At 42.5% G+C, this 25,733-nt stretch overlaps 1 protein-coding gene across 10 annotated transcripts in view; it reads right to left on the bottom strand.

The window, feature by feature from the left end:
- Positions 1–25,733, bottom strand: part of KCTD15 (potassium channel tetramerization domain containing 15) — a 54,928-nt gene that overhangs the window by 9,527 nt on the left and 19,668 nt on the right. For all 10 annotated transcript variants that reach the window (XM_074968760.1, XM_074968752.1, XM_074968756.1 and 7 more), the window contains 2 exons: positions 11,047–11,191; positions 1,161–1,466 (listed from right to left, as the gene is read on the bottom strand). In XM_074968760.1, the coding sequence (XP_074824861.1) occupies positions 1,161–1,466; positions 11,047–11,191 (451 nt within the window). The remainder of the gene's footprint in view (positions 1–1,160; positions 1,467–11,046; positions 11,192–25,733) is intronic.

Genomic DNA, 25,733 nt, shown 5'->3' with positions numbered 1-25,733 from the left:
TTGGTAGCCTGGGAGACTGACCCTCTGTTTAGTCACAGACCAGGTTCAGTGGTGGCAGTGCAAGCTTTTACGCTACCCCGCTTATATGCCACTCCTCTCATGTGAAGGGACCACCTCTAGGAGGCTAGACTAGAGCTCTGTAAAGTCTGGATGCCCATTCCTCCCTGGCCTTTCTCATCAGATTGCTTAGAGTACCAGTTGTTTTGTGAATGTCCACTAGGAAATGGCCCCAGACCTCAAAGTCTTTCCCACAGTCCAGCTAACAGAACAGCTATAGATGTTAATAACTTTGGAACCGATCACCCAGAGGTTGAAGGCTTCACTTCTCATAATAAAAATCACCGAAGACACACATCCTCCTTGCAAAATATTTTAAAGATATAAATCCAAAATAAGAGAACTTTATTTTGCCTTAACTAATTAATGTCTGTGTTAACAGCATGATCAGCACTGTTCTTTCCACTCGGCACAAGGACTATTACAAACTTCTGCAGCTTTGCCCACAGTTGTATGTGTCATTCCCTATGACGGATCAGTTGTAGCCCCCAAGACAACTGCCTAAAGACCAGCAACATATTTATTCCCACTTCCATCCACCTATCAGTCCAGTTATCATTCTTTGTTTCATATATTTAATTTTAATCCTAATGTCAAAACTCTGAGTAGAAAATGAAATACATTTTGTTTAAAATACTCTCGGCAATTTTTAAAGAACATCCTTTTGGAAAAAAAAAAAGTGCAGAGATCAATTTTTTTAAGTCCATCCCGCAGGCACCATCATTTAATTATGAGTGAGACATAAATTATGCATTTACACATTGTTGCATTTTCTATAAAATGGCATGGAGATTTTTTTTTTTGTAGTTTTTGGAACTCTCTCTTTCTTCCCAGGAGCACTTTGGAGGGAAAAAAATGCTGTGGGCTATACATTGATGAAAAAATTAGCATTTATCAGTATAACACTATTATGAGACCAGCATGGCACTAACATACACAAAATCTAAATCTATTTTTCTGCTTAGACTTAGGAAAACCTGAAAGACTGTGATCTCACTGGGCAAAAAAATAGGTAATTGAGCAGAAGCAAATAATCTGCATATAACTGAACATGAAATAAAAAAAGTTACAACATGAGACAGCATTGCTTGAAAGGCCATTACCTGCACTGAATTCAACCGGCAGTATCCATTCAAAGGAAACCTAATAACATGGGTTGGGTCTTGGTTCCAACCTGCATTTACAGAGTTGCACATGACATCCCCAGTCTCAGGGAAGATCTCTTCTATTAAAGCTTTCTCCCCACTCAGTGCAATCCTTTCCCCGAGATCTGGAGTCACTCTTACGACCAGGCAATCGCAAGGCTGGAAATGTTTCCTTTGTTCTTTCTCTTGTTTCCATCGCTCGAGTTCCTTAATCATTGGCTGCAGCTGGTAATACTTTGCTTCTTCATATAAAAGATTAAAGTCCTATAAAAAGAAAAAAAGAGGAGACAGAAGAAATGCTTACAGTTCTCTTTGTAAAATGAATATTGTTCCCCTGTGACCTACTTAGGCTTATATATTGTCAGCAATAGCGTAAAGTCAACAGGTATCCAAACTGTCTTACTCTTTTACTACGTAACACCTACAAAGGAAGCCATACTATAGTAGAGTTTTAAATCGTCTTGAACAGACTGTGAACTTCCCATTGCTCTGAATCATTCTTTCATGTTTATTATCCCACAAGCTCAATGTCAAAAGGCTTTTCTTTTGGATTAAGCAATCAAAATAACTGGTTGCAATAAGCAAGGCCTGCTGATGTCAGAGGAGAGAGACAGAGCCTTATTCTTTACTCTTTGCACAACTCCTGAAATGATATGTATTTAACTTTGTTGTTGCAGCTCATACAAGTGCTACCATGGCGAGATAAGCCTGCCAGGTTTTCATTTTAAACTCTCAGTTTTAGTGGTTTTAAACTCAGCTGTGAAAACTCCCTGCAGGCTAAATCTGCAGCATAACAAGGAAATGGCCCAGCAGCCATTTTCTTAAAAATACAAAAATATGTTTAAAACGTAGTTTGGGACCTGGTAAGTTCCAATAATGCAATGAGCACATGCGTGGCTGCAAGCTCATGTGTACTCTGGTCACTTCGCCATCTTTTAAACAAATACTTTTTACCAGCCATTTGTCCATCATATGATTTGTTCCCTTGGGTAATTAAAACAGCTCAGTTAATTGAGAGAGGTGATTTCGGCACATGCTTACTAACTTCTTTTCAGCAAACGTTTCCGACGGCTTTCTCCATCCCAGACTAAGGGCACTAGTGCATGCTGAGGGAAAGGCAGCCCCCAATCCCTGGGCAAGCAGTGGTGCCAACACAGTTTCAGATGCCAGCCAGAATCCCTCCCCAGAGCATAAGTCAGTGTTGGGAGACAGCGAGGGGTGGGGCTTGTGCATCCCCATCTCAAATTCTACCTTCAGTTTGGAAAGGGAAAAACAGAAAAGATTGAGAGAGGGTGACAAAATAATAATAACTCTTGGACTTTAGCACCTTTCATGTGAAGAATCATCATTAACTAACCCTCAGAACAGCCCCATGTAAGTATTATACACGTTTTCAAATGGATATGCTGCAGAACAATGGATAAATGGCTTCTTCAGCCTACAGTCAGCCAACATATGGAAATAGAACCCTGGAGTCCTTTGCTCTGACCACCAGAAAATACTCTCTGCTTAGAAGCATGGGAGGGGTATGAATAATCATGAGACTGAAACTACTGGGCTAGAAAGGAGAAGAAATTGAGGACGCAAAATAAAGGGATATACAACAAAAATTAGTACATATGGTGCCTTCCACGGATCCATAACACAGGATAAAAGGAACTAATGGTAGAATCAAAAGCCAACAAATGTACAAGGAACACAAGATGCTACTTTGTAACAGCATGTAATCCACCTGTACAATCCACTGCCCCAAGGTATCACTGAAGCAAAGAATTTAGCAATGTCCATAAAAGATTTGACTGTTAGGGCCAAATTTGGAACTGCAACGCAGCTGCCTTTGATGGAGGCCTACAGATATATGGATAGGCAACTTAACAGTTACCCTTGTAATCTCCTAACTGTGCTAGTGTATCTCCAATCCCTGGCTTCTGGCAGAAGCTTGCTGGGGTTGGGGAGCATGCTAAATGAATTGTGGGGGTGAGTTTGCTTTTCCTTCTTTCATAGCATCAGGCATAGGCCACTATCAGGGGCAGAAGACTGAAGCGAATGGAACCATCACAGTTCCTATGCAAAGCAGTGAGCCTTCAAAGTGCTGAGGGGGTCTCCTCCTAGGGACTGAATCACTCCAGTCCCCAGCATCCTCCATGGCAGTTGAAGATGTTCATCACCTTGCGGGAATGGATCCTAAGGGAGACTAAAGAAAAAGGAGATGTGCGCTGGCAGACACGGCACCACATCAGTGTTAGCCAAGAAGTGCTTCAAAGAACATCAGATTCATGCATGGGCATATGGTAGGAGCAGTAGAGGATGACCTGATCTGGGGTAAAGTAAGAGCCTTACTTCCATACACTGTAATCCTTATTATGCATCACTGTTTGGACTCCATTCCATTGTGATACATTGCCGAAATGAACCTGGATGATGAATTATTTTATTCAGAAGCAAATACCCATTTCAGACCCATTCTCATTTCTCCCTCCACATTTGCAGAATTCCCTGAACATTAAATTGAAATGCACAAGGGATTAGGCTAAATCTACAGGGACTAATAATCTGCATGTAAAACATCTGAAATCTTGTTCACATGGAAGCTTGTAACAGCTCTGTCTGCGAGGCCATTGCAAGTATTTCACATATGTACACAGGGCCCTGGTCTCCCATTTACTTCAATTGCTCCTGAATCTAGCTCTAGGTTTATTTTTGCACATGTTCATCATGAAAGAATATACTATTTATGAGGGCAAAGCAGGGGTTTATGTTTGCATGTTAGCCTGTAATAACATCCAAAAGATGAAAACCCAACATGAGCTTCATTATCAAAAACAGCAAGGCTACAGAACTGTGTAAGTCTCTCCTTCATTCTTAAAGCGAATGTAGGTCTCTCACTCAGCTAAGGCCTGATGCAAAGCTCACTGAATTGAATGGGAGTCTTTCCACATCTACAGATTTTGGATCAGGCCCATAATATCCAGAAGTGCAACAGTCCCCAGCTCCAACCTCCAGGGATATAGTAACATTACAGAGCAAACAAACTCTGGGATCATGCTATCTCCTCCTAGAGCCATCTGTTAGCCCATGGCATTATTTTTAAGTCTTTAGTAACCACTTGCTAACTCACCATTTGTTCTATTTGCTGCTTAATAAAGACAAAAAAAAACCAAGATATAGTTTCAATCCTCCAGTTTTCTGTGATCAGCCAAAAAAAAAAAAAGAAAAGTTGTGTTAAGCCAGGAACCAGTGTTCAGACTCAAATAACTCCTTCATTTTTGTACCCACAGTGATCAGCCCACACTACAAATTGCACACACAACCTGAGCTGTTAAAAACAAAAGTTAGTTTGATTTATAAAAGTGCGCATACACACACACATACACATACATGTGCGCACACACCAGTTTCAACTTTCTGTTTTTTGCACCAATTCAAAATTTTTTTAAAGCAACAACAACAAAAACAGGAAATCATTTCCTCCCTCAACTACCAACTCAGACTGGAATATTACATGGCACCATTTATCTGCCTCGGATTCCGTAAGTGGCAGCGAAGGGAGTGTTTTTGCCTGTCATTTTGCAAAAAAGATAAGTTCAATAAAAGTCATATTTTTAAACTGAGAATTTAATGACTGACAGCGCATGAGAGTGAAGTCCTCTATTAATTCACACCACAGCAGCAATGCAAGTTTCTGCCTCATACTGCTTCACCTATTCATCACCAGCATGCGCTGGTCCAAAAACTGGAACAAATATAGATTTTTGCATTTGGTCTTGCTCCTGTAACTTAAAACCTGGCGACTGTTTAATACTTGATACCATGTCTGTGGTCGGCAAATTTTCTGGTCAACTTACCATCACTAAGGAATTTTAATAATTTTGGGGGATTGATGGGGTGGAGGAAGGGACTTCTCAACAAAATCAGTAACAAAGAAATTCACAATTGCAGGCACCAGGACCTGATTCTTCACTGTCTGGCACCCGTGACGTCATTTACCTTTGCAAAGTGGCTGTAAAATGCTACTCTTCAGAGCTGCGCGTGTCTAGGGACAACCGTTGACACACAGTGCAAGATGGGGAAGAAGCTGGCCCAGACTGCATTAGTACAACACCCGACGGTGAAGTCCCACAGAGATTACAAGAAAAATCTCAGTTTATCTTGCCAGTCACCATATCACGAGATAAGCAGGAAATTGTTAAAGAAGCCCCATCATTCATAAATGTGTATTTGTATCAGACTGGAAATAAGGTGTCAATTTTTAACAGTGAGGGCAATTAGCTATTGGAACAACTCACTAACTGGTGGACTCTCCATTGCTGACAAGTTTTAAATCAAGAGTGGATGTTTTTCTAAAGGATTTGCTCTAGCAATTATTTGGGGGCACTTCTATAGCTTGTGTTATACAGGAGGTCAGACTAGATTATCACAATGGTCCCTTCTGGCCTTGGAATATATGAATCTAGTCTGAGGCACACCCAAAAGCAGGAGCATTCTACACAAACAACACTAGCTAAAGTTATTATTATTATTATTATTTTTGGCTACCATAATGGCACAGGCTCAGCTGCCACACAGAAACCCAGGCTCAGAAGAGACCACAGGCTGCTGCAGATTTATCTTGTTGCTAAGCAAAGGGCAGTGTATGCTCTTAGGAACAAATCTGGTGCCCACCTCCAAGGAGGCTCTGGCAGTAGAACCAGTGAGGTCCTGCTGGGCAGCAGGGCAGGGTTCCAAACACAGTCCCTGCACAGAAATCAGATCTAAAGTCCTTTCTGCCCCCACCACCCTCCCATGGGCCCACAATGTGGATTTTATCCTCCCTGAGAAAGGGACAGGGTGATGACCATATTGTCTAACATCGTCTCCAGGCCCCGCCAGAGAGGATTTCCATCTCTCCATCTTCCTGTGATACCCAGTGCACAGCCCTGACTCCAGCACTATGCTTTTGGTCATATATGGCCCTTAATGTCTGAAGACAGAGGAAATGTGCTCAACAGGGCCGGCCCTAGACCAACTGGTGCCCCCCCTCCATTCGTTAAATGAATATCTTATATTTTTTATTCTATTTGTAGCCCATTTCACGACTTCAATGCAGAATTTGCATGCATGATTTATCCCTGTCATATACAACTGTCTGGCAATGCCCTCCCTCTTATATACCTGCAAGGGCATGGCTGACAATGTTCTAGAAGGTTCAAGGAAAATGTCTTTCTCAGAAAGTCTGGAAGATTCCATGAGATTCTACAAAGGTCCAGAACATTCTAGGATGTTAGTGAAAAATGAATCCACATATGGAATACTTAGAACATATAACTTCAAACATTCTATTTTCCCTTTTGTCGCTAACAACAAAAACAGCCAACTGCCCCCCAAGCCTGGCACCTCAGGCGGTCGCCTGGGGTCGCCTGCCCCTAAATCCGGCCCTGGTGCTGAACTAAACCACTCAGAGCATGCCTCTTATCAGCTGCTTTGAGGGACACTGATGATGGTCTCGGCAGAGGAGGAGGGCTGTTGTGGCTCCCACTACTGGAAGGTTTGTGAGAAAACTCCGCCGTCTCACAGTTCTGGGCGGGGGGGCTGATGAGAAACAATATCAGCAAGTGTGTTTGTGTGCGTGTGATTTTCCTCTCTTTCAGGGAACTGCAGCTTCAGACCTCTCAGTCCTGGCTGGTTATTGGCAGGTCTGTTGTATCAATCCCCTCTGGAATCACAGCTCCTCACCTTTGTTTCTACCAAGTGATGGTACAGTCTGTTAGATCAGTTGAAACAGGGAACCTATGAACAATGGGCAGTGGGCCACGCACACACACTGGCCATTCCTTGGTACCCAGGACAATGTTTAGAGCTGGAGAGAATGATTGACAAGTCTTCTTAACAGACAGCGGTCCGCCTTTCTACAAAACACTTTATCTTTCTGCTCGTGATCTAGTAGAAAAGTGTTCTGGATAATCTGTTGCAGATTTCACGTTTGCTAAAGGTCATGGTCACCTCTTCGATTTGACGGTTATATCTCACTGGGGGTGGGGAATTCACGGCTCGGTTCTACCCCCAGTGAGTCAGTGGGATTACTCGTGGAATAAATCTCTATTCACGGTGAGTAAAGAGCTGGCTGCCAGAGACGGTAAGACACTTCTACAGGCCTGCTTTGCTTCCCTTACTGCTGGCTAGGGATGATCTTTATTTTTGTATCACCTGTTCTTCTGCACAGTCTGAAATGGCGATGTCCCTTGGGACTGTATTTGCTTGTGTTTGTTTGGAGGGGGTAGCCTACTGCCTTCTGTCCTCAACCGTTTCCGGCTCCAGCAGCAGCACGATGAATCTCTGGTCACTGAATGAGTTCCCTCCCAGTTCCATGCTCAACTGCATATTGCTACCATGGGTAATTAATTAAGGTTAAGTTGATATCAAACAACGTTAGACTTGGCCACACTAATTTTAAGGCTCTATTAAGGCAAAGGGAAGGTTGGCCTTGTGGTTACAGTACCACCCTTGCTTGCAGGCAATCTGGGTTCCATTCTAGGCTCTACCCCAGACTTCCTGGGTACATCTTTAGCTTTTTGTGCCTCTGCTCCTCCTGTTCAATAGAAACAAGAACACTTCCTCCTCTCCCCACACTTTGCTGGTCTTGTCTATTCAGAGAGTAAGTTCTTTGGGCAGGACATACACGCAGAAGGGTTATGTACAGTGCCTGGCACAATGGGCCCCATTTCTGGTTGGGGGCTTGGAGTATAAATAACAGGCCCTGAGCAGTACAAAGGGGCTAAATTCTGGTTGCAATTGGCCAGGAGAAAATTCCCCTGGAGGAGGGGATCCTTCTGGTGGCATAAATCCAGCCACTCCTCCCTGACATAGAGAGCATACCAGAGGAGGTATGTCTACACTGCAATTAAAAACCCACTGCTGGCCTGTGCCAGCTGACTCAGGCTTGTGGGGCTCAGGCTAAGAGGCTGTTTAACTGCAGTGTAGACACTCAGGCTCAAGCTCTGGGACCTTTCCACCTCACAGGGCCTTAGAGCCCATGTGCCAGCCTGAATCCAAACATCTATACTGCAATTAAGCGGCCCCTTAGCCCGAGCCCTGCGAACCTGAATCAGCTGGCACGCACCAGCTGCAGGTTTTCAATTGCAGTGTAGACATAGCATTATGGACCTTAGGCCAGTGGCTTAAGTGAGAGCAGCCCCTAGCAGCTCTGACTCCCTGAGGCTGGGCTGGTGCAGAATCAGGGATCTTTAACCAGTTCCCTGCCTTCCCTCTATCCCCTGTGCTAAGCAGAGCTTGGATGCAAGGGAAAATCAAGCCCAGCAATTAATAATAATTTCAAAATGTCTAAAGCATCACTTTGTACACTGCTTAGAATCCACAAAACCATGAACACTGTATAATCTGTTAGGAATGTTGATCTCAGTAGGGAGACCTGTAAGATGCAGAATACTTTCAAGTCTTGCCTTATTAGTAATTGGAACTGTAGTTAATATTCACCGTAAACACACCAGTCAGACTTGATAATAAAGAATCACTAGCCTAGGAACACATACTCCACTTTCTCTGCATTTCAGTGTTAACTCCGTCTGAAAACAACACTTAAATAGAAAACACAAAAACACTGGTGCGGTACTAACATTCCAAATTTTCCAAAATAACAATCTGAGTAGCAATTCAAGTTGAAAAGCAACTTGGCTTAACCTTGAGGCTACTAAACGACTTGATTAAATTAAAGGGGTAAAAAAACTAATAAATATTCAAAACACTTGATAATGCTTTGTTTGACATAAAAAACATTTAATGCAAGTCTCACTGGAAAACCTGTAAGGTTTTATACCTTAAATAATGTTTTGCATTTAGAAACACCAAAAGATTCCATTTGCAGCCTTTGATTGTTTTCTTCTATTACTTTAATCACACTGGCAAAATTACAAGATTTCTCCGAAGTCAAAACTGTTTACAGTGCAGTTTTACAGTGCATAGCTTTGCAATGCATTCTTCTTTGCATTTTTTGTTGAGTTACTCCCTACCTAGCAACACTTTGCTTTTCTGAGCCTTCATTACCCTGGGGTCTACTCTAGAGCTATCTCAGGGAGGAATAAATTAAAAATACAATTAACCCCATCCAAGAAGGCAGCATGGAACAGTGGACTGAGCATGGTCTTTGGGGCTCGGATCGCCTGAGTTCTAATTCCAGCCTTGCCACAGCCTCTTTGAGGCTGGCATACACTTTGAGGATACACATTCTCACATCCCCTTGGTTCTTGTTGTACAGCATCTCTAAAATCCATCCTCCCAAACCCTTGACAATGCCTTGATCCTCTCTCCCAATTACTGCAGTCTCCTCCTCCCAGTTCTCCTTGGCTGGCTCCCACCACTCTATCCAAAATATGCTGCTAAAATCATATCTCTCTCCTGCCATTTGTACTATGACCCTTTTCTACTCAGATCCCTTCACTGGCTCCTTCTCATCATCCACAAGGTGCTTGCAGCCCTTAGCTTTATGGTCCTGGCCCAATTCCACTCCTACCTGCATCTCCTCTCTCATTTTCCCCATCTGCCTTTCTGCTCTTCCACCCCAACTACTCCATTTATAGTCTTCTCCCTCTTTTCCACACTTCTCTACACTCAGACAATCCACCTCTTTTGCACCACCTTCTCTGCATACAGAGTGCTGAAGACCACATTTCTTGTGCAAAGCACTTCAACAAATAATCTACGACAGCCAAAACCTTGCCACTGCTTTGAGACCAGATCTTCCAGTCTCCATTCTCATCATATATTATGTGTCTGCACTCTGATGTCTGGCCAATTTAGACAGTAACTTCCTTGGAGCTCGGGCCATGTAAGATTATTCTTGCTATATAAAAAACAAAAATACCTTATTTGTACAGCAATGGCTGAGATTTGGTTTAGGTTGGGGGAATGGTTATACTCCCCATTCAAAACTAGTTATGAGTCCCATCTGAGGAATGACTCCATCATGACCAAATTATGTGCCCTATCTAATTATACATGAAAGCTGAAATTTTATTGAAAATCTAGGAGCATTCCCCTTTCCAGAGGCATGTCTGCCAACTCCAAATGGGGATATATTCTTATTTAATTGTGGTGTCAGTGACCTGCTACACTACCTTTTGGATCCTGTTGTCTTTTAATTTTTGGACACATGCCTGGATTTATCAGGGCATTCGTTTTTGTAAATCCAAATATAAATAAATCACCTAGGAGGAGATTAAGTCTCACCACTCAACCATTGAGAATTAGCCAAGTTGTCATCATCTACAACCAAACAGTCAAAACGTATTGCTCCATAGAATCCCTTCAAAAAATTGCATTCTCCTGAGAGCACTTCATCTTTCACAATCTGTGTTAGGGATCTCTCCTTGAAAGCAAAATGTCTTAACGAGTTATGTCTAACAGAAATCCTCATGGGTTTATTTAAGATTATGAGGGGTTTTTAAATCACCAATTTTACTTTATACAACTCAAATTGCAATAACTATCAAATATGAAACATTTCTTTAAGGTGCTGAACATTAAACTGTGGTAAATGTCAGCTCTTGCTGCTGCCGCTTCTTAATTGTTGTTATGCCCTGATAAATAAGCTAAAAATGTGAGAAAATAAAATTAGTTTAGAAAAACTGATTTAGCCTTGAGCTTCATCATTTAACTTTTTATGGTATCCATGACAACCACAGGTCTATTTATTAAATCATAGCGTCCCCAATGTAATACACAACTACTAAAAACTTTAACAATAAACATCAACATATAGTTAACTGTGTTTAGGTCAAACACACAAACAAACCTACACCAAAATAAATGACAGAATGGGGAAAAAATGGATTGTAGACATGGCCTCACTTACCTTAAAGTCATCTGGGAGTAGCAGTTTAGATGTCCTTAGGAAACTTAATATGTATCTGAAAATTTCACCATCTCGATCAATGAAATAATGTTGTTTTAAACTGTCCAAGACTATAGGCTCTGTGCCATTAAACAGACGACTTATTCTGAAAAAAGAAAAGAAAAAAAAATGGGTAGAAGAAAGACAAAATTTCATTAGATCCTGCAGGCTTAGAAACAGTCCAGCCAATTCAGTTGTCCCAGTTCAACTTGCATAGGGATAACAATAATAATGCAGTACCTTAATTCTGTGAACTCTGTGACAAAGGAGAATGTGCGCAAAGATAGATGTTACATACATACGCCTATGTAACACACACACACGCGCACACACATACATCTATACTGATGGAGAGAGGGCCTTATCTCGCAATCACTCCTCATGTAAAATTCTCATTGGTCACAATAAGGGCTGCAAACAGGGCCCATAATTTTGACAGGAGTATTGCCTAGAAGGCTTTTGCCCTGCAATAGGCTGGGCATAGCTGATATGGATACGGGGCGCTAACTATGTAATAAGTCCCTAATTACCATGTACAGCTTATCCTGAATTGAACTGTGTTGACCTTCTAGCCCGTACATTTTTCACCAAGTCAGTTCTCATTAGACAAAAAAAATTTCAATTTTTGAGAAGACAGTTTAAATTAACCAATGTTAGTTACATAACCCCCCCAGTGCTAAACATTTAGGCCTCTGTGGCAGAATGGTTTAGACAACTAGTTTTTGCACAGCTAGGAATGGTCCATACAAGCTTCTGCAACTATTCCACTTGAGGCCCTGTTGCCAGTATTCCAAGAGGAGTCATTTCTCACCAGGTGAGACATACAAAGGGAAGTCATTTACGTGTTTGGTTGCCAAAGAAAAGGAATGTAGACATTATGCCAGGTGGCTAATTGGTTAGACATAAACCTGACCAAAATGCAAAGTTTTAAATATTTCCTCTTTAATGAGACCATCATTCCAGTTCCCACTGCTATCTCCTTTAAGTTGTAAACAGTATACTCTACATAGCAAGAAACCTGGGCATTGCTTGGCTGGGATTTCATCCTCCCCAAAGTTACAAATGACTGTTTGGTTACAATATGCTTTGTCTTCCCTTGAGAAATAACACAACTTATATAGATACACAAACACACATGCAATATTCTTGAAATCAGCATCATAGAAGTCAGAGACAGAAATAACCTATGAAGTAATCCAGTCCATCTCCCCGATAATCATAGTTTCCTACTGCAGTTACTAGTGTTTTGCCACATTTAGTTTTAAATGTCCCAGACAACGGGAGTTCCATTATTTCCCTGGGAGACTATTCTGTGGTCCCCTAGATTCCACTGCCAGAAAATTTCCCCTGCTAGTTAGCTTACCTACGCTCCCACTATTCCCCATTGTAGCCCCCTGCACACTCTAAATAATTTTCTCCCACACCATGATACTAATGCTCATCAAATATTTGTATTAACTCTCCCCTTATCCAAGCTATACCATACACAGACCCTTTTTAACCTTTCCTTATAATCTTTCCAGCTCCTTAATCTTTTTTGCTTCTCCCAGAACTCCCTAATTTGCCCATCTCTCTCTGATAATATGGTGCCCAGATCTGACTGCAGTAAGCCAGGTGCTACTGCACCAGAGCTATTTAGAGAAACTAGCACCTCCATATTCTTTGATGGATATTTTTGTGTCTGCAGCCCAAATTTGAACAGGCCTGTTCTGAGGTTGCATTGCACTGCCAATCTATGTCCACTTTGCTCTCCACTCTTGCACCTAAAATCTGGTGTCTCCAGCTCTTTCTAATTTAGCATCATCTGCAAATTTAATTAATGTGCCATTTACTGTCTTCTGTATTAATTATGGAGATATTAAATAAGAATGAACCTGACACAATTCTCTGCTATACTTCACTAGAAATCCAATGCCTTTACCCTGACTCCGTATTTTGCTGTTTATCTTTGTCCTGTGTTTACAATCCTTCAGTTAGTATCAATACATGTGCCAGTGTTTGCATCATAGCCAATTTGAATTATGAAAATATACCAAATGCTTTCCTAAAATCCAAGTACAACACATCTGCTGCATTTCCTTCAACTTCTAGTTTTGCAAATCGACCAGAAAAAGCAATCAAGTTTGCCTTGCAGTGTTTATACAGAGTAAACCCATCGTTCCATGAGCTCTTGAAGTTTAAACGTCTTGTTTTCACTTAATAGTTATTCCACTATTTTGTCTTCTAATTGTTATTTTACTAGAAGTTACTAGGGGTATCTGCTTTAGTTGTTACAGGTTAAATATACCCTTTGAACAGTGTTATATTTTAGTCCATTAACTACAAGGTTAATTTCCTTCACAAAGTATGCACGTGGGCTAAAGGAGTCCAACTGAGTTTCTGTGCAGCTCTCAGTTTAACTGGAAAGAGTAAGAGATATCCTGATACAACAACTCATGTTCATTTTTGCACTTGTATTGAATTAATTTGCTTGGTGACAAAGTAGCTTTGAGAGCTTCTACAGAAGACTGCTGTCTTACAGCAAGGCTGCAGCTTTGATCTCTTACCCCTTGGAACCATTCTTCTGTGTTTTAAGACACACTGAACGAAATCCAATGGCTGCTTTCAGATTATTCAGTATAAAAAGAGGAATGTTTGTCAACAAAGAAGAGACGTAGGGAGGATTAGAGAAAGGATTTCCAATTAGGCTGTGCTTAGCGCAGTGCAGGACTTTTATTGTAGAGAAAACAAAAGGCGAGTCTTCAGGCCTGTGTGGATTGCCTTCAGCAGTATTTCTTCACTACTGAATTTTGCTGCTTGGGAAACTCACAGAGTGTTGAAAGACTTAACTGCCACCCCAAAACCAGAATGAAAAATGATTAAGGATTTACCTGACATTTTAGGAGGCTCTTAGACTCCAAGAACAAACTTCAGTTGCAGTATGTAATGCTGCACCCAGAAAGGGTTCCTCCTCCTAAATTATTTCACAAATGCAAACGACATCTTTGTGAAATCCGCTAGAAGGAACAACATTTCTGGAGCACATGGTGAATTCAGTGAAAATGACAGGAACATGGGTTTCAGGCCGAAGCCTTGCATGACAGTTTTGCTGGGGATCTGTAAAGCCATGAAGAGCCTGCTTACCGACAGCTGCACATTAGAAAGAACGATCACTTGATTTGCTTACTCAGATAGGCCTCACTTTGGAAGAGATGAAACAAAGCCTGCAACAGTATGGAAAGGAATGGTTTGCAGCCTGTTCAGTAAAGGAATAGCATAGCAAATAAATAAAATAAATTGCAATTTAGGCAAATGAGATTCAGCGTGCAAGATGCCTGTTTGGAAACCACAAGAATGATCTGTGTCCTTTACAAGACCAGACAGCTGCTGGAACTGCAGATCTGCATATAACTATACAATAACAGAGGGTCATGTGTCTGGAGAGATGTGCTGTTTCCTTGGACACTGGAATATGGAGACGCCTCAGGGCTTTAGCAACTTGGCACTGTGGTTCAGGCACGTCATCAAGCAGATATAACAGAGATGCCAAGGGTTGGCTGTCCTTAAGAGTAAGATTTACAGCCCCAAAGAGTGAGATTCAAGGCCAAAGAGTGAGACTTTCCAGGTGGCACGTTTCGTCACTGCTTAAGACAGGGACTCTCATCTTTGGTCCTTGGCGACATCCAATAGTCCAGGTTTTTAATCCAACCAGCGCTTAATAGTTTGTTTTAAAATGTAAACTGCTAAATATTGCACATGAAATACTTAAATGTCCTAATCCATACTAAAGTCTAGAGCAGCGGTTATCAACCTGTGGTCCGTGGCCCCCTGAGGGTCCATGGATTATGTCTAAGGGGTCCGCAAGATTTAGACTGAAAACTGACTGAACAAAATTCAACTTTATATACAAACAACAGCTTTCCAAAGGGGTCTGCACCTCCATTTGAAATTTTTTAGGGATCCACAAATAAAAAAAGGTTGAGAACCACTGGTCTAGGGCACAGGAGAATTTTATCCACAATGCAAACCAATGGATTTTAATAAAAACAATTACTTGCTTGTTGGAACAAAAACCTGGGTGGTTGGAGATCCCTGAAGACATGAATTTGTCCAGTGTGGTTTTAATTTTGAACTGTATTTTGCAGAACCAGCAAACTTTTGATCCAGTCCTGTTTGTTTTCTGGGCAAACTCAGATTTTTTTGACCACACACACACACAGGCGGATTAGGGGCTTGTGGGGCCCTGGGCCAGAGCAAGTGGGGGCCCCTCCCTACCCCTTCTGCCTGCAGTCCCCCGTCCCGGCATCTTGCTGGGGACCGGGGTCAGGGCATGGGGGCTTCCCCTGCTCCCCAGCAGGAGCGCTGGGCGAGTGGAGCAGATTGGGGCATGTCCATTTTTCTGGGGGGCCCCCAATTGGCCAGGGCCTCTGGGCACAGGGCCCGTCGGCCCAGTGGCTAATCCGCCACTGCACGCACATACACCGCCTCGTCTCTCGCCCATAGAGAATGCCCTGCAGTCTCCATGGTTACCACAGTACACAAGCTTGGAAAGCAGCTTTCCAAGCTCGAAGCCCTGGGCCTGAGGCCCCGAATGTACTGTTGTCTCTTGCAGCGCCTGAGTAATTTTAAATCTTTATATATTTACTCAAAATGAGTGAGATAAGCTTAGGAATGTGTGTGAGTGAGATAGCATGCTAATGAGCGAGTATCACACCCAATGAGTGAGACTTGACATGTCTGTATTCACAGGGAGGAAAGCGAGGGGAAGGGATATGGAAAAGGTGGCAGGAGAGCACGACTTGCACTGCACAGGGAACCTCCTGACATTCAGTCCACCAGTGATTATTGTTGTAAGTAGAAGTATTCATCACCACAGTATCTGTGGCAAAATGATATGAAGCCAGCTTCAGCAGAAACCACTTACTTTCACTGCTGTTTGGAAGAGAGTGGAAATCTCAAGAAAGTGAAATACCAGGGAGGTGGGAAAGTTTCCAGCACTGAGATCTTATTTAGTACTTCCAAAGACTTCTACATGTCTTTTAGTAATATTATACTTTCTGATTAATAAAGACATTTTTGTCATGATTTAATTTCCAGACATTGGATCAAATCCAGACTGGATCCATTCAACAAGTACCTGTAGGCCTTAGGATTCTGCAAGACCTTAGGATTCTGCACTTGCCTTCCCCTTGCCCCTTATTCCTGAGACATGCTGGGAGTACTTTCCTGTAGTACTTTTTACAATGCTGGCTGGTTCAACAGCTCTTCTTACCAGCCTTGTCTCTTCACTGCCCACTCTGACTGCAAGGCAGCTCTTCCACTTTGCGTGGCCAGCACACAGCAGATGCTAAGCACATGCTGACCAGTGAGATGCTCCTCAGGGTACGTGTGTCCACCTGGCTCCCTTTATTCCTGCTACTCCCAAACCTGCCTCTGCAGAACAGTGCCCACAAAATGGCTGTGGTCCAGCTCTGGCCTAGTGGGTCTACTGGTTAATTTGACGCTGGATCAAACACTTTTCACTACTCTTCCTCACTTTTCGAATGACACCTGCTGATTCTATTTCTATAGTTTCTTTGCACTTCCATTGTTTTTGTTAAAGACTTTTACATTTTCAGTAATATTTAGCCAAAATGCCAAAGGGGAGTTTCCAGCTTTATATTGCTTTAACAGGGATATTAAGATCCCCTTTTATTAGATTAAAAATAAACAAACCAGCCAGCCAACCCACATTTGAATAACTTTACCGGTAAACTCTTTTCTTGCTTCCTTAGAAATTAAAAGAATCAGTTTACTGCTTTTAGGTATCTACAGACCCTCTGTTTCAGCCCATGTTAGGCCAGTAACTCTGGCCACCAACTCTCCACCTGGAAGACAAAACTAAACTCTCTTTGGTGCTTGTCAGAAATCATTTCTTAATTTAACAGAGAGGTCATTACTGAGTAATGACAGCACTGTCAACTCCTGGGTTCATGAGTCAGGCCCCCAAAAATCATGAGATTGGCTTACAAATCATGAAATTTTAAAAATAAACGTTGAGGTGGTTTTTTATTCCTGCCATCTGCTTTTTGAGCTTTTAGAGTCACATTTTCAAGATTTTCTTCATTGCCAAAAAAGGGGCTCTTTTTTAAAATGAAAGCTGAGATTTATCATATCATCTGATATCATTTATCCCGTATCATCTGACTGCAAGAAGCTTTAAGAAAAATACCAAATAACATGAGACTTGTGATAAAACTGGGGGCGTCTGTAACACTTGATGTGAAAAAACAAAACTGTGGCTACTCTTCTCTCAGGTTCCAAAATTCCCCTGGCCATGCTCATAGTCCCCCAGCATCCACAACACTTGCCACACCCACAAGTCCAGCATTCCCCACCCATCACACCCACTTTGCCAGCTCCTACAAATTTTGTTAACAAAGCATGCTAGGTAGTGTCAGTAAGACTCTTTACCACAAGTAGTGCATTAAAAATATTAATTTAAGTAATTATGTTATGAATATTTAACTGTTCAGTAATATTTTTGTCATTTATAATTTATTTGTTTACATTTATTAAAAATGGATTTTGTAGATATTTCTTCTGCCCTTTGTCAAATTAGTCAGGAATCTACATTTAGAAAATTATCTTTAAAATGTGGCTTTTTGTAATTTTTTTGCAGGGAGGAAGGGAAGAAATTCTACTCTGGCTGTGCTCCAAGCACAAAGTACCTTTACTGCTCCGTTGCTTTATTCTTCTCTTCACCTGCTGCTCCCCTCTGCTTTTCCACACCCTGCTGTTTTACTCCAAGCATAAGCAGAGTGGCAAAGTGAAGTTGACAAGATCTCTGAAGCTCTCTCTGCACTTGATAAGGAGTCTGTCAATTGTACTTGGCTGCTTTGCTCGTGCATGGAGTTGGAGCAGTAGAGGTGGGGAAGCAGAACATAGGAGAGAGAGGAAGGAAAAAAGAGACTAATTTCTTTAAGTATATCAGAAGCAGGAAGTCTGCCAAACAGTCAGCGGGGTCACTGGATGATGAAAGTGCTAAAGGAGTACTTAAGGAAGACAAATTAGTTGCGGAGAAGCTAAATGAATTCTTTGCATCGGTCTTCACCTTGGAGGATGTGGGGAAGATCCCCACACCTAAGCCATTCTTTTTAGGTGACAAATCTGAGCAACTGTCCCAGACTAAGTTGTCAGTAGAGGCGATTTGGGAACAAATTAATAAATTAAACAGTAATAAGTCACCAGGAGCAGATGATACTCACCCAACAGTTTGGAAGGAACTCAAATCTAAAACTGCAGAACTGCTAACTATAGTATATAACCTATCGCTTAAATCAACCGCTGTACCAGACAACTGGATGGTAGCTAATGATTTTTTAAAAAGGCTCCAGAGGCGATCCTGGCAATTAAGGCTAGTAAGCTTCAGTACCAGGCAAACTGATTGTATAGTAAATAAGAGAATTATCAGACACTCAAATAAACACTATATACTGGAAAGCGTCAACATAGCTTTTTAAAAGGAAATCATGCCTCACTAATCTATTAAAATTCTTTGAGGGTGTCAACAAGCATGAGGACCAGACTCATCCAGCTGATAATAGTGTACTTGGACTTTCAGAAGGCCTTTGACAAGGTCCCTCACCAAATGCAGTTCAGCAAACTAAGCAGTCACAGGATAAGAGGGAAGGTCCTCTCATGAATCAGTAACTGGTTAAAAGATAGGAACAAAGGATAGAAATAAATGGTCATTTTTCACAATGGAGAGAGGTAAATAGCGGGACTTGTATTGTTCAATATATTCAGAAATGATTTAGAAAAGAGAGTGAACAGTGAGTTGGCAAAATTTGCGGACAATACAAAATTACTCAAAATAGTTAAGTTCAAAGCTGACTGCAAAGAGTTACAAAGGGAGCTTACTGAACTAGGTGACTGGGCAAAAAAATGGCAGATGAAATTCAATGTTGACAAATGCAAAGTAATCCACACTGGAAAAATAATCCCAACTATACATAAATTAGCTGTTACCACTCAAGAAAGAGATCTTGGGAGTCATTGTGGATAGTTCTCTGAAAACATCTGCTCACTGTGCAACGGCAGTCAAAAAAGCTAACAGAATGTTAGGAGCCATTAGAAAAAGGATAGATAGTAAAACAGAAAATATCATAATGCTGCTATATAAGTCAATGGTATCCCCACACCTTGAATACCGACTGCATGGTGATCTAGTTGCGCCATCTCAAAAAAGAAGTATCAGAATTGGAAAAAGTACAGAGAAGGGCAAGAAAAATGATGAGGGATATGACACACTTTCCACATGAGGAGAGATTAAAAAAGACTGGGACTGTTCAGCTTAGAAAAGAGATGATAACGGGAGACTATGATAGAAATCTATAAGATCATGGATGCTGTGGAGACAGTGAATTAGGGAAGTGTTATTACTTCACTCAACACAAGAACTAGGGGTCGCTCAATGAAATTAAAAGGCAGCAGGTTTAAAACAAACAAAAGGAAGTACTTCTTTACACAATGCATAGTCAACCTCTGGAACTCATTGCCAAGAGGTGTTGTGAAGGCCAAAAGTATAACTGGAATTAAAAAAAGAATGAGAGAAATTCACAGAGGACAGGTCAGTCAATGGCAACTACTCACAACAGTCAGGGATACAACTCCTTAAACCACCGACTGCCAGAAGCTACGACTAGCTGATGGACTGGATCGCTCAATAATTAACCATTCTGTTCATTCCCTCTGAAGCACCTGGCACTGGTCACTGTCAGAAGACAGGCTACTGGGCTAGATGCACTATTGATATGACCTAGTATGGCTGTTCTTATGTTCATCCAAGGATCTCAACAACTTCATATAAAATAATTTAAGATTCACAAGACCCCTATAAGGTAGGGACAGTAGGTATTATTTCTGTGTTGAAGATGGAATGCTGAGACACAGAAAAATTAAGTGATTGGCACACAGGACCAGAAAGCAGTTGAGTAGTATTTCACCCTGCCACGCATTCCATTTGAGAATATGAATTTACACTGAAGAAAACGCGAGACTGCCGGCAGAGTAAGGTACTATTCAATATGCGTAAGTGTAACAGAATTAACCCAGGCGTAGATCCCAGGTCTCCTGTCCTCTAGTCCTATGTTGTAACCACAAGATCACACTTTGGCTCCAGCATTGAGCAGTACTGCTCAATGTTTCCAGCAGTATTTTTTTTTCACATTTTCACTCTGTCTATTACAAAACTAATGAGGCAGACCCAGATTCACTCCAGGGTATGCACGGGAGTCCCCAGTGGCAGAAGGCTATCGGGGGAATGGAGCTGGGATAGTGAAAAGCAGCTGCAACCTCCTTTATTATGGGGTGCGTTTAAGGGGCCCCAAGCTGCCTGAAAAGCAGGTGGCACCTGCCAGGGAGAAGGCATAGGCGGTCTAGGAGCGTACTGAATTAGCGCCGCCTGCTCTGGAGCCCTGATGAAAATTCTGAGGGAACAAAGCACTGCTGTCCTTGGCTAGAGCACATCCTCCTCCATGCCCTGCCACACAAGGGGCTTAGCTGAAGCGTGGAGATGTCATTTGCACCTTTCTGCACCACCTTTCCTGAATCTGGCTCATAATTTTATCTTTCAACTAGTATGAAGATTAGTATGAAGCTCAATAGAAAAAAAAACCCTCCTCTGGATAGTTGTAGCATATTTCCACACACTCTCACCTATCCAATAGGGACTTTTAAAACCTTTTCCCATTATGACTAGGGACCCAGCAATTTCACAGCCGTGAAAAATGTGTCAGGGACCATGATATAAGCCCTTCCCCCATGAAATCTGATCTCCCCCATGCTGCTGGGAATGCCCCAGCTGGGGGCTTGTAGCTGGAAGTCCCGGCCAGGCGAGGGAGGGACAGGACTTGGGGCTGCAGGAATCTCTGGAGCTGGGCAGCAGCCCCTGAGGTTCCTGCAGCTAGAGGAGGCTTGTGGAGGTGGATCCAATCTCCCCCTTGCTGTTGGGAGCGCCCCAGCTGGGGGCTCCTACCTGCGAGTCCTGGCCGGGCTGGGGAGGGAGAGGACTTGTCCTTCCCCTGCACAGCCACTCTCGGAGAGGGGGAGGAGATAAGACCCACCCCTGGGTGCCTCCCAGGAAGCTCTGAGGCTGGTCAGCAACTCCAGAGGTTCCTGCAGCTGGAGGAGGCTTGTGGAGGTGGGTCCGATCTCCTCCTTGCTGTGGGGAGTGCCCCAGCCGGGGGCTCCTAGCTGCCAATCCCACAGTGCTGGGGATGGACAGGACTCAGAACTTCCTCTTCACCTACACGGTTGCTTGTGGGAGCGGGGGGAATCAGATCCACCTCCAGGTACCTTTTGGGTTGGGACCCCCCCCCCCCCCCGTTACAACACTGTGAAATCTCAGATGTAAACATCTGAAAACGTGCAATTGACCAATATTAAAACCCTCTGGCCATGAAATTGATCAAAATAGACCCTAAATTTGGTAGGGCCCAAATTATGGCAGCCAGATAAACAGCCACCCTTGTGAGGGGAAAGGAGCACCAGGGCATGGGCCCTTGGAATTCTACAGAGACTAAACATATAGCCCTGCTGCTTTACAGAGGTGCCATTTGTGTGCTGCCATGAAGGTTCTGCCACAGGTTCCATTACAAACCCTCATTGTCACAGTTTAATAACTCAACCATATAAACTTGCTTCAGGCTGAAACTCGGCACTTAGGGTGTCAGAGCAGAAGAGAATTTTTGTTTTAAACAATTTTTCTAAAAAGTCTATTGTTCATTTTTATACATTGATGGGGGAAGGAAAGTATGACAGCCCAAAGTTGGGGGTTTCAGCTCTGAATGTGCCATGCTGCCAACACCAATCATTTATAGACAGGGCCTGATTTTCAAAGGTACACCTCTACCCCGATATAACGTGACCCAATATAACACAAATTTGGATATAACGCGGTAAAGCAGCGCTCCGGGGGGGGCTGCGCACTCCGGTGGATCAAAGCAAATTCGATATATCATGGTTTCACCTATAAAGTGGTAAGATTTTTTTGGCTCCCGAGACAGCGTTATATCGGGGTAGAGGTCCATTTATGTATGTAAATAGGCAAGTAGGTGCCTCGTGAGATTTTTAAAAGCACCTATGCCCCAACCCTCAATGCTAGGTTGAAAATCTGGTCCTTACCCCATAAACAAAAACACTAGCAGAAAATAGAGAGCTAACTCATCGCGCTCTTGTACTAAAAGCTGTGAGATGGTAAAAGTTACTCAACAGACTTAACATGTTCCCTGCCCATCATTCGACCAGGGAGAGTGGTTTGTGGGCCCACAGAGACCAGGGCTTTCCAACAATGCCTGCATCCCAAAATCTTCAAGGAAATCCGACAGGGAAGGCCAGTCCTTCTGCACTGGTCTAAGAGACTCCTCCCTGGCAGCACAGCTCAGTGAGAGCTGCTGTCACAGCATGACTGCCCACAGCTGCTCCCTAGGCCCCAGCCGTGAGGAACAGAAGGCAAGTTGATGCCAAAACTGTCAGCACTAGCTTTCACTTGACTTTCCACCTGAAATTCTGCAGATTTGCCAAGATATTGCTGTCACTTTGATATGACTGTCGTCCTTATCCTTGGGCTGACATGACCTCCCTAACCATGGAGCCCCAACCATGCAATGGGCACACAGATGGGCTTCTTCATCCTGAGCGCAGATCCTGGAACTGGCAACTCAGATTTTCCATGATACTATACAGCCAAGGTAAGAAAGGCTTTCTTGAGACTGGAGGGAAAGTGGCAAATGTGATATAGCCACTGATACCCATTGTGCATCCCCTCCCACCCCCCGCCAACTTCCACTTGGTTTAGCTTACGTCCTCTCCTGTAAGCAAATATGCTTACTTAATTTAGGCCACACTCTCAAGAATCTCAAACTCAGCTTCTCATTGTGATTCCACAGTTTTGGGTTAGGTGCACAAGTTCTATTGGAAGTCAATGAAATCTGAGTGCCTATGTTATAGGCACATTTAAAAATCCCATCTATAAAAAACTCCGGAGATAAATGGCCAAATGTAATGTCTAAATACGGAACCTGATTTGTAGATACAAAATTTAGGCTTTTTAAAAAAATATAACCCAAGAACATTTATCTTTCATTATTTAAAACTGATTTGGACAAAGCACCAGAGAATATACTGTACAGTTCAGGGAGGAGGACAAGACAACCTACAAGGTGAGCGGTTTATCCATCTCTAATTTCTATAATCCTGTGTTCTTGCCTTTTAACTTTGATGCTGGAATTCCATAGGAGTTTTTTGAGCCATATGCTCACATTGGAGTGCTTTTGAAGGATATTACACTCATTAACTATTACGCACCTAGAGGAACTACTGGATCTATTACCATAACCTAGATTTAATACTTTATATTTTGCTGTGCAGGCAAGAATATCTGTTTTTGCAATAGATAAGAGCTGGTATATATATATTATCAACATGTATTTTTAAAAGTCAATAATCCAATGTGGCCATTACCATTCACTTAGCTAGGTAATTCTTAAGGTTCTAGGATGATTTTTTTTATACTGTGCCTTTTGGGGGTGCAAGGAAGGAGCAAAGTGATAGAAGTTATGGCTAAAGGACCAGAGTTGAAGGGAAAACAGTCTCCTTTTAAAGTTAGTGGAGAGTCCAGTTCTGATCTCATTTCCACCAGGTTTACACTGTTGTAAATCTACGGGCTTCACTCCTAATTTACATCAGGGTAAGTGAGATCAGAATTAGGCCCTTTAGAATTAGTTATTCATCAGTGCGGGAGGACTGCATGAGCTCGGAAAACATGTCATCACGAGTGCGTTTTTTTCGCCTTCTAATCTGCCATATCCTCAAGGACAGAGATGATAGGGGGAGCATAGAAACATTCTACACTCTATGATTCTGGGGGGACTCCATGGTCACCTGTGCTGCTGAGTTCGTCACGCTGACCAAACAGGAAATGGAATTCAAAAGTTCCTGGGGCTTTTCCTGTGTACCTGGCTAGTGCATCAGAGTTCAAAGTGCTGTCCAGAACGGTCACAATGGAACACTCTGGGATAGCTCCTGGAGGCCAATACTGTCAATTTGCGTCCGCACTACCCCAAATTCAACCCAGCAAAGTCGATTTTAGCACTACTCCCCTCGTCGGGGAAGAGTAGAGAAGTCGATTTTAAGAGCCCTTTAGGTCGACGGAACAGGGTTGGTTGTGTGGACGCAGTCATTTTTAAACCGACCTAATGCGGCTAAATTCGACCTAACCCTGTAGTGTAGACCAGGCCTAAGAGTCTGATGTTTTTGCTCTCTTTGACTCTTTTTAATTCAATCTTAGTTGCACTTTTATTCAAGGAATTAGTAAAGATTCAAAAAAATAATAACTTACATTTGCTAAAAATATCGTTTTAAATGTCACTGTCCCCACTACTCCACTTTGATCCTCGTGAGAGTTCTTCATCTTTTATGTTTCATTAACAGAGAACTTACTCTAAATGTGGGGTGTAAAAATCAGTATTGGAGTGATATTAAAAAAAACAACAAATCCTCTAACTACCATCTTCACATTCCCTAGTCTCCCAGAGAGCCCTATCCTGCAGGAATTGCATCTCCATTCAAATTCTGTGGTAGCAGAGGGCACTCAGCACCTGGTAGGATACATCTGAAGATGCCCAATTCAAACAAAACATTCCCGCCTCTTACAAACCTATTACTGCTATTCCTTTAAATAACTCAACCCGGAGCAATAAAGGCCCAGAACACATACCCAAAGAATAGCAAGCTGCATCTGTAGGGTCTTCAAAACTGGGTTAACTTTCTTCCTTTTTACTACAGAAACTTTCATCTAAGCAGGAGATAATTAAACATTATGATTAAGATTCTCAAAGCTGACTGGAAGATTTACACACAGCTTCCATTAACATTAACATGGCACTGCTGGGCCCTTTGGGAGGCTGGGGAACATGAAGATATTAGTTTTGTTTTAATGTTAATGGGAGCTGTGCGTGAAATCTTTGCCCCAATGAAGTCATTGGCAAATCTCCCATTTCAGTGGCACCAGGATTTCACCCTGTGTACCTAACTGGTGCAAGTCCTGTGCCTGCCCATCCCCTGCAGGTGTGCAGGAAGCCTAGTACTGCCCGGTGCAGTTTTGCTGCCTAGCAGGAAGAAGGGACTGGATCCTAGGAGCCGCACAGAGGTGCTTATTTCAACAAGTAAATGGTGCTGCGTAAATGTTCTCCTGATATGCTAGCTTCAGGCAGGAGTATGGGTATGGCTGGTGCATAAGGCTAGAGCCTTCCATTTTTAATTTAGCCATATACCTTTCTCTGACTTTCTGAGCACAGATACACTAAAGGAGCAACTTTCTCCGATAATGCTTTTCAGCACAGCAGAGCATAAACTCTCAGAGACTTCCAGTAGCAACTCAGTTATATATGGGGCCAAATTCAGTGAGGGTATAAATGTAATTTTACATATTGAGCCCAATTCTGCCTCAGTTGCACAGGTACAAGTCCCTCTGATGTAAATGGGACTTACACTTATGTGCAGACGTGATTGTCAGTCAGTCACAAAAGCAGTGTAGTGGAAGAGCACTATAACTCACATTGGCTGGGCATTCAGTGGGTGTGCAAAACAAGTGCATGGTACACCAATTTGGTAAACTAGGATTCTAA

This window comes from Natator depressus, chromosome 12 (genome assembly GCF_965152275.1).
Source record: "Natator depressus isolate rNatDep1 chromosome 12, rNatDep2.hap1, whole genome shotgun sequence".
Classification (NCBI taxonomy): Eukaryota; Metazoa; Chordata; order Testudines; family Cheloniidae; genus Natator; species Natator depressus.
The sequence above is the reverse complement of the archived record's forward strand: the minus strand, read 5'-3'. Positions and strand labels throughout refer to the sequence as shown.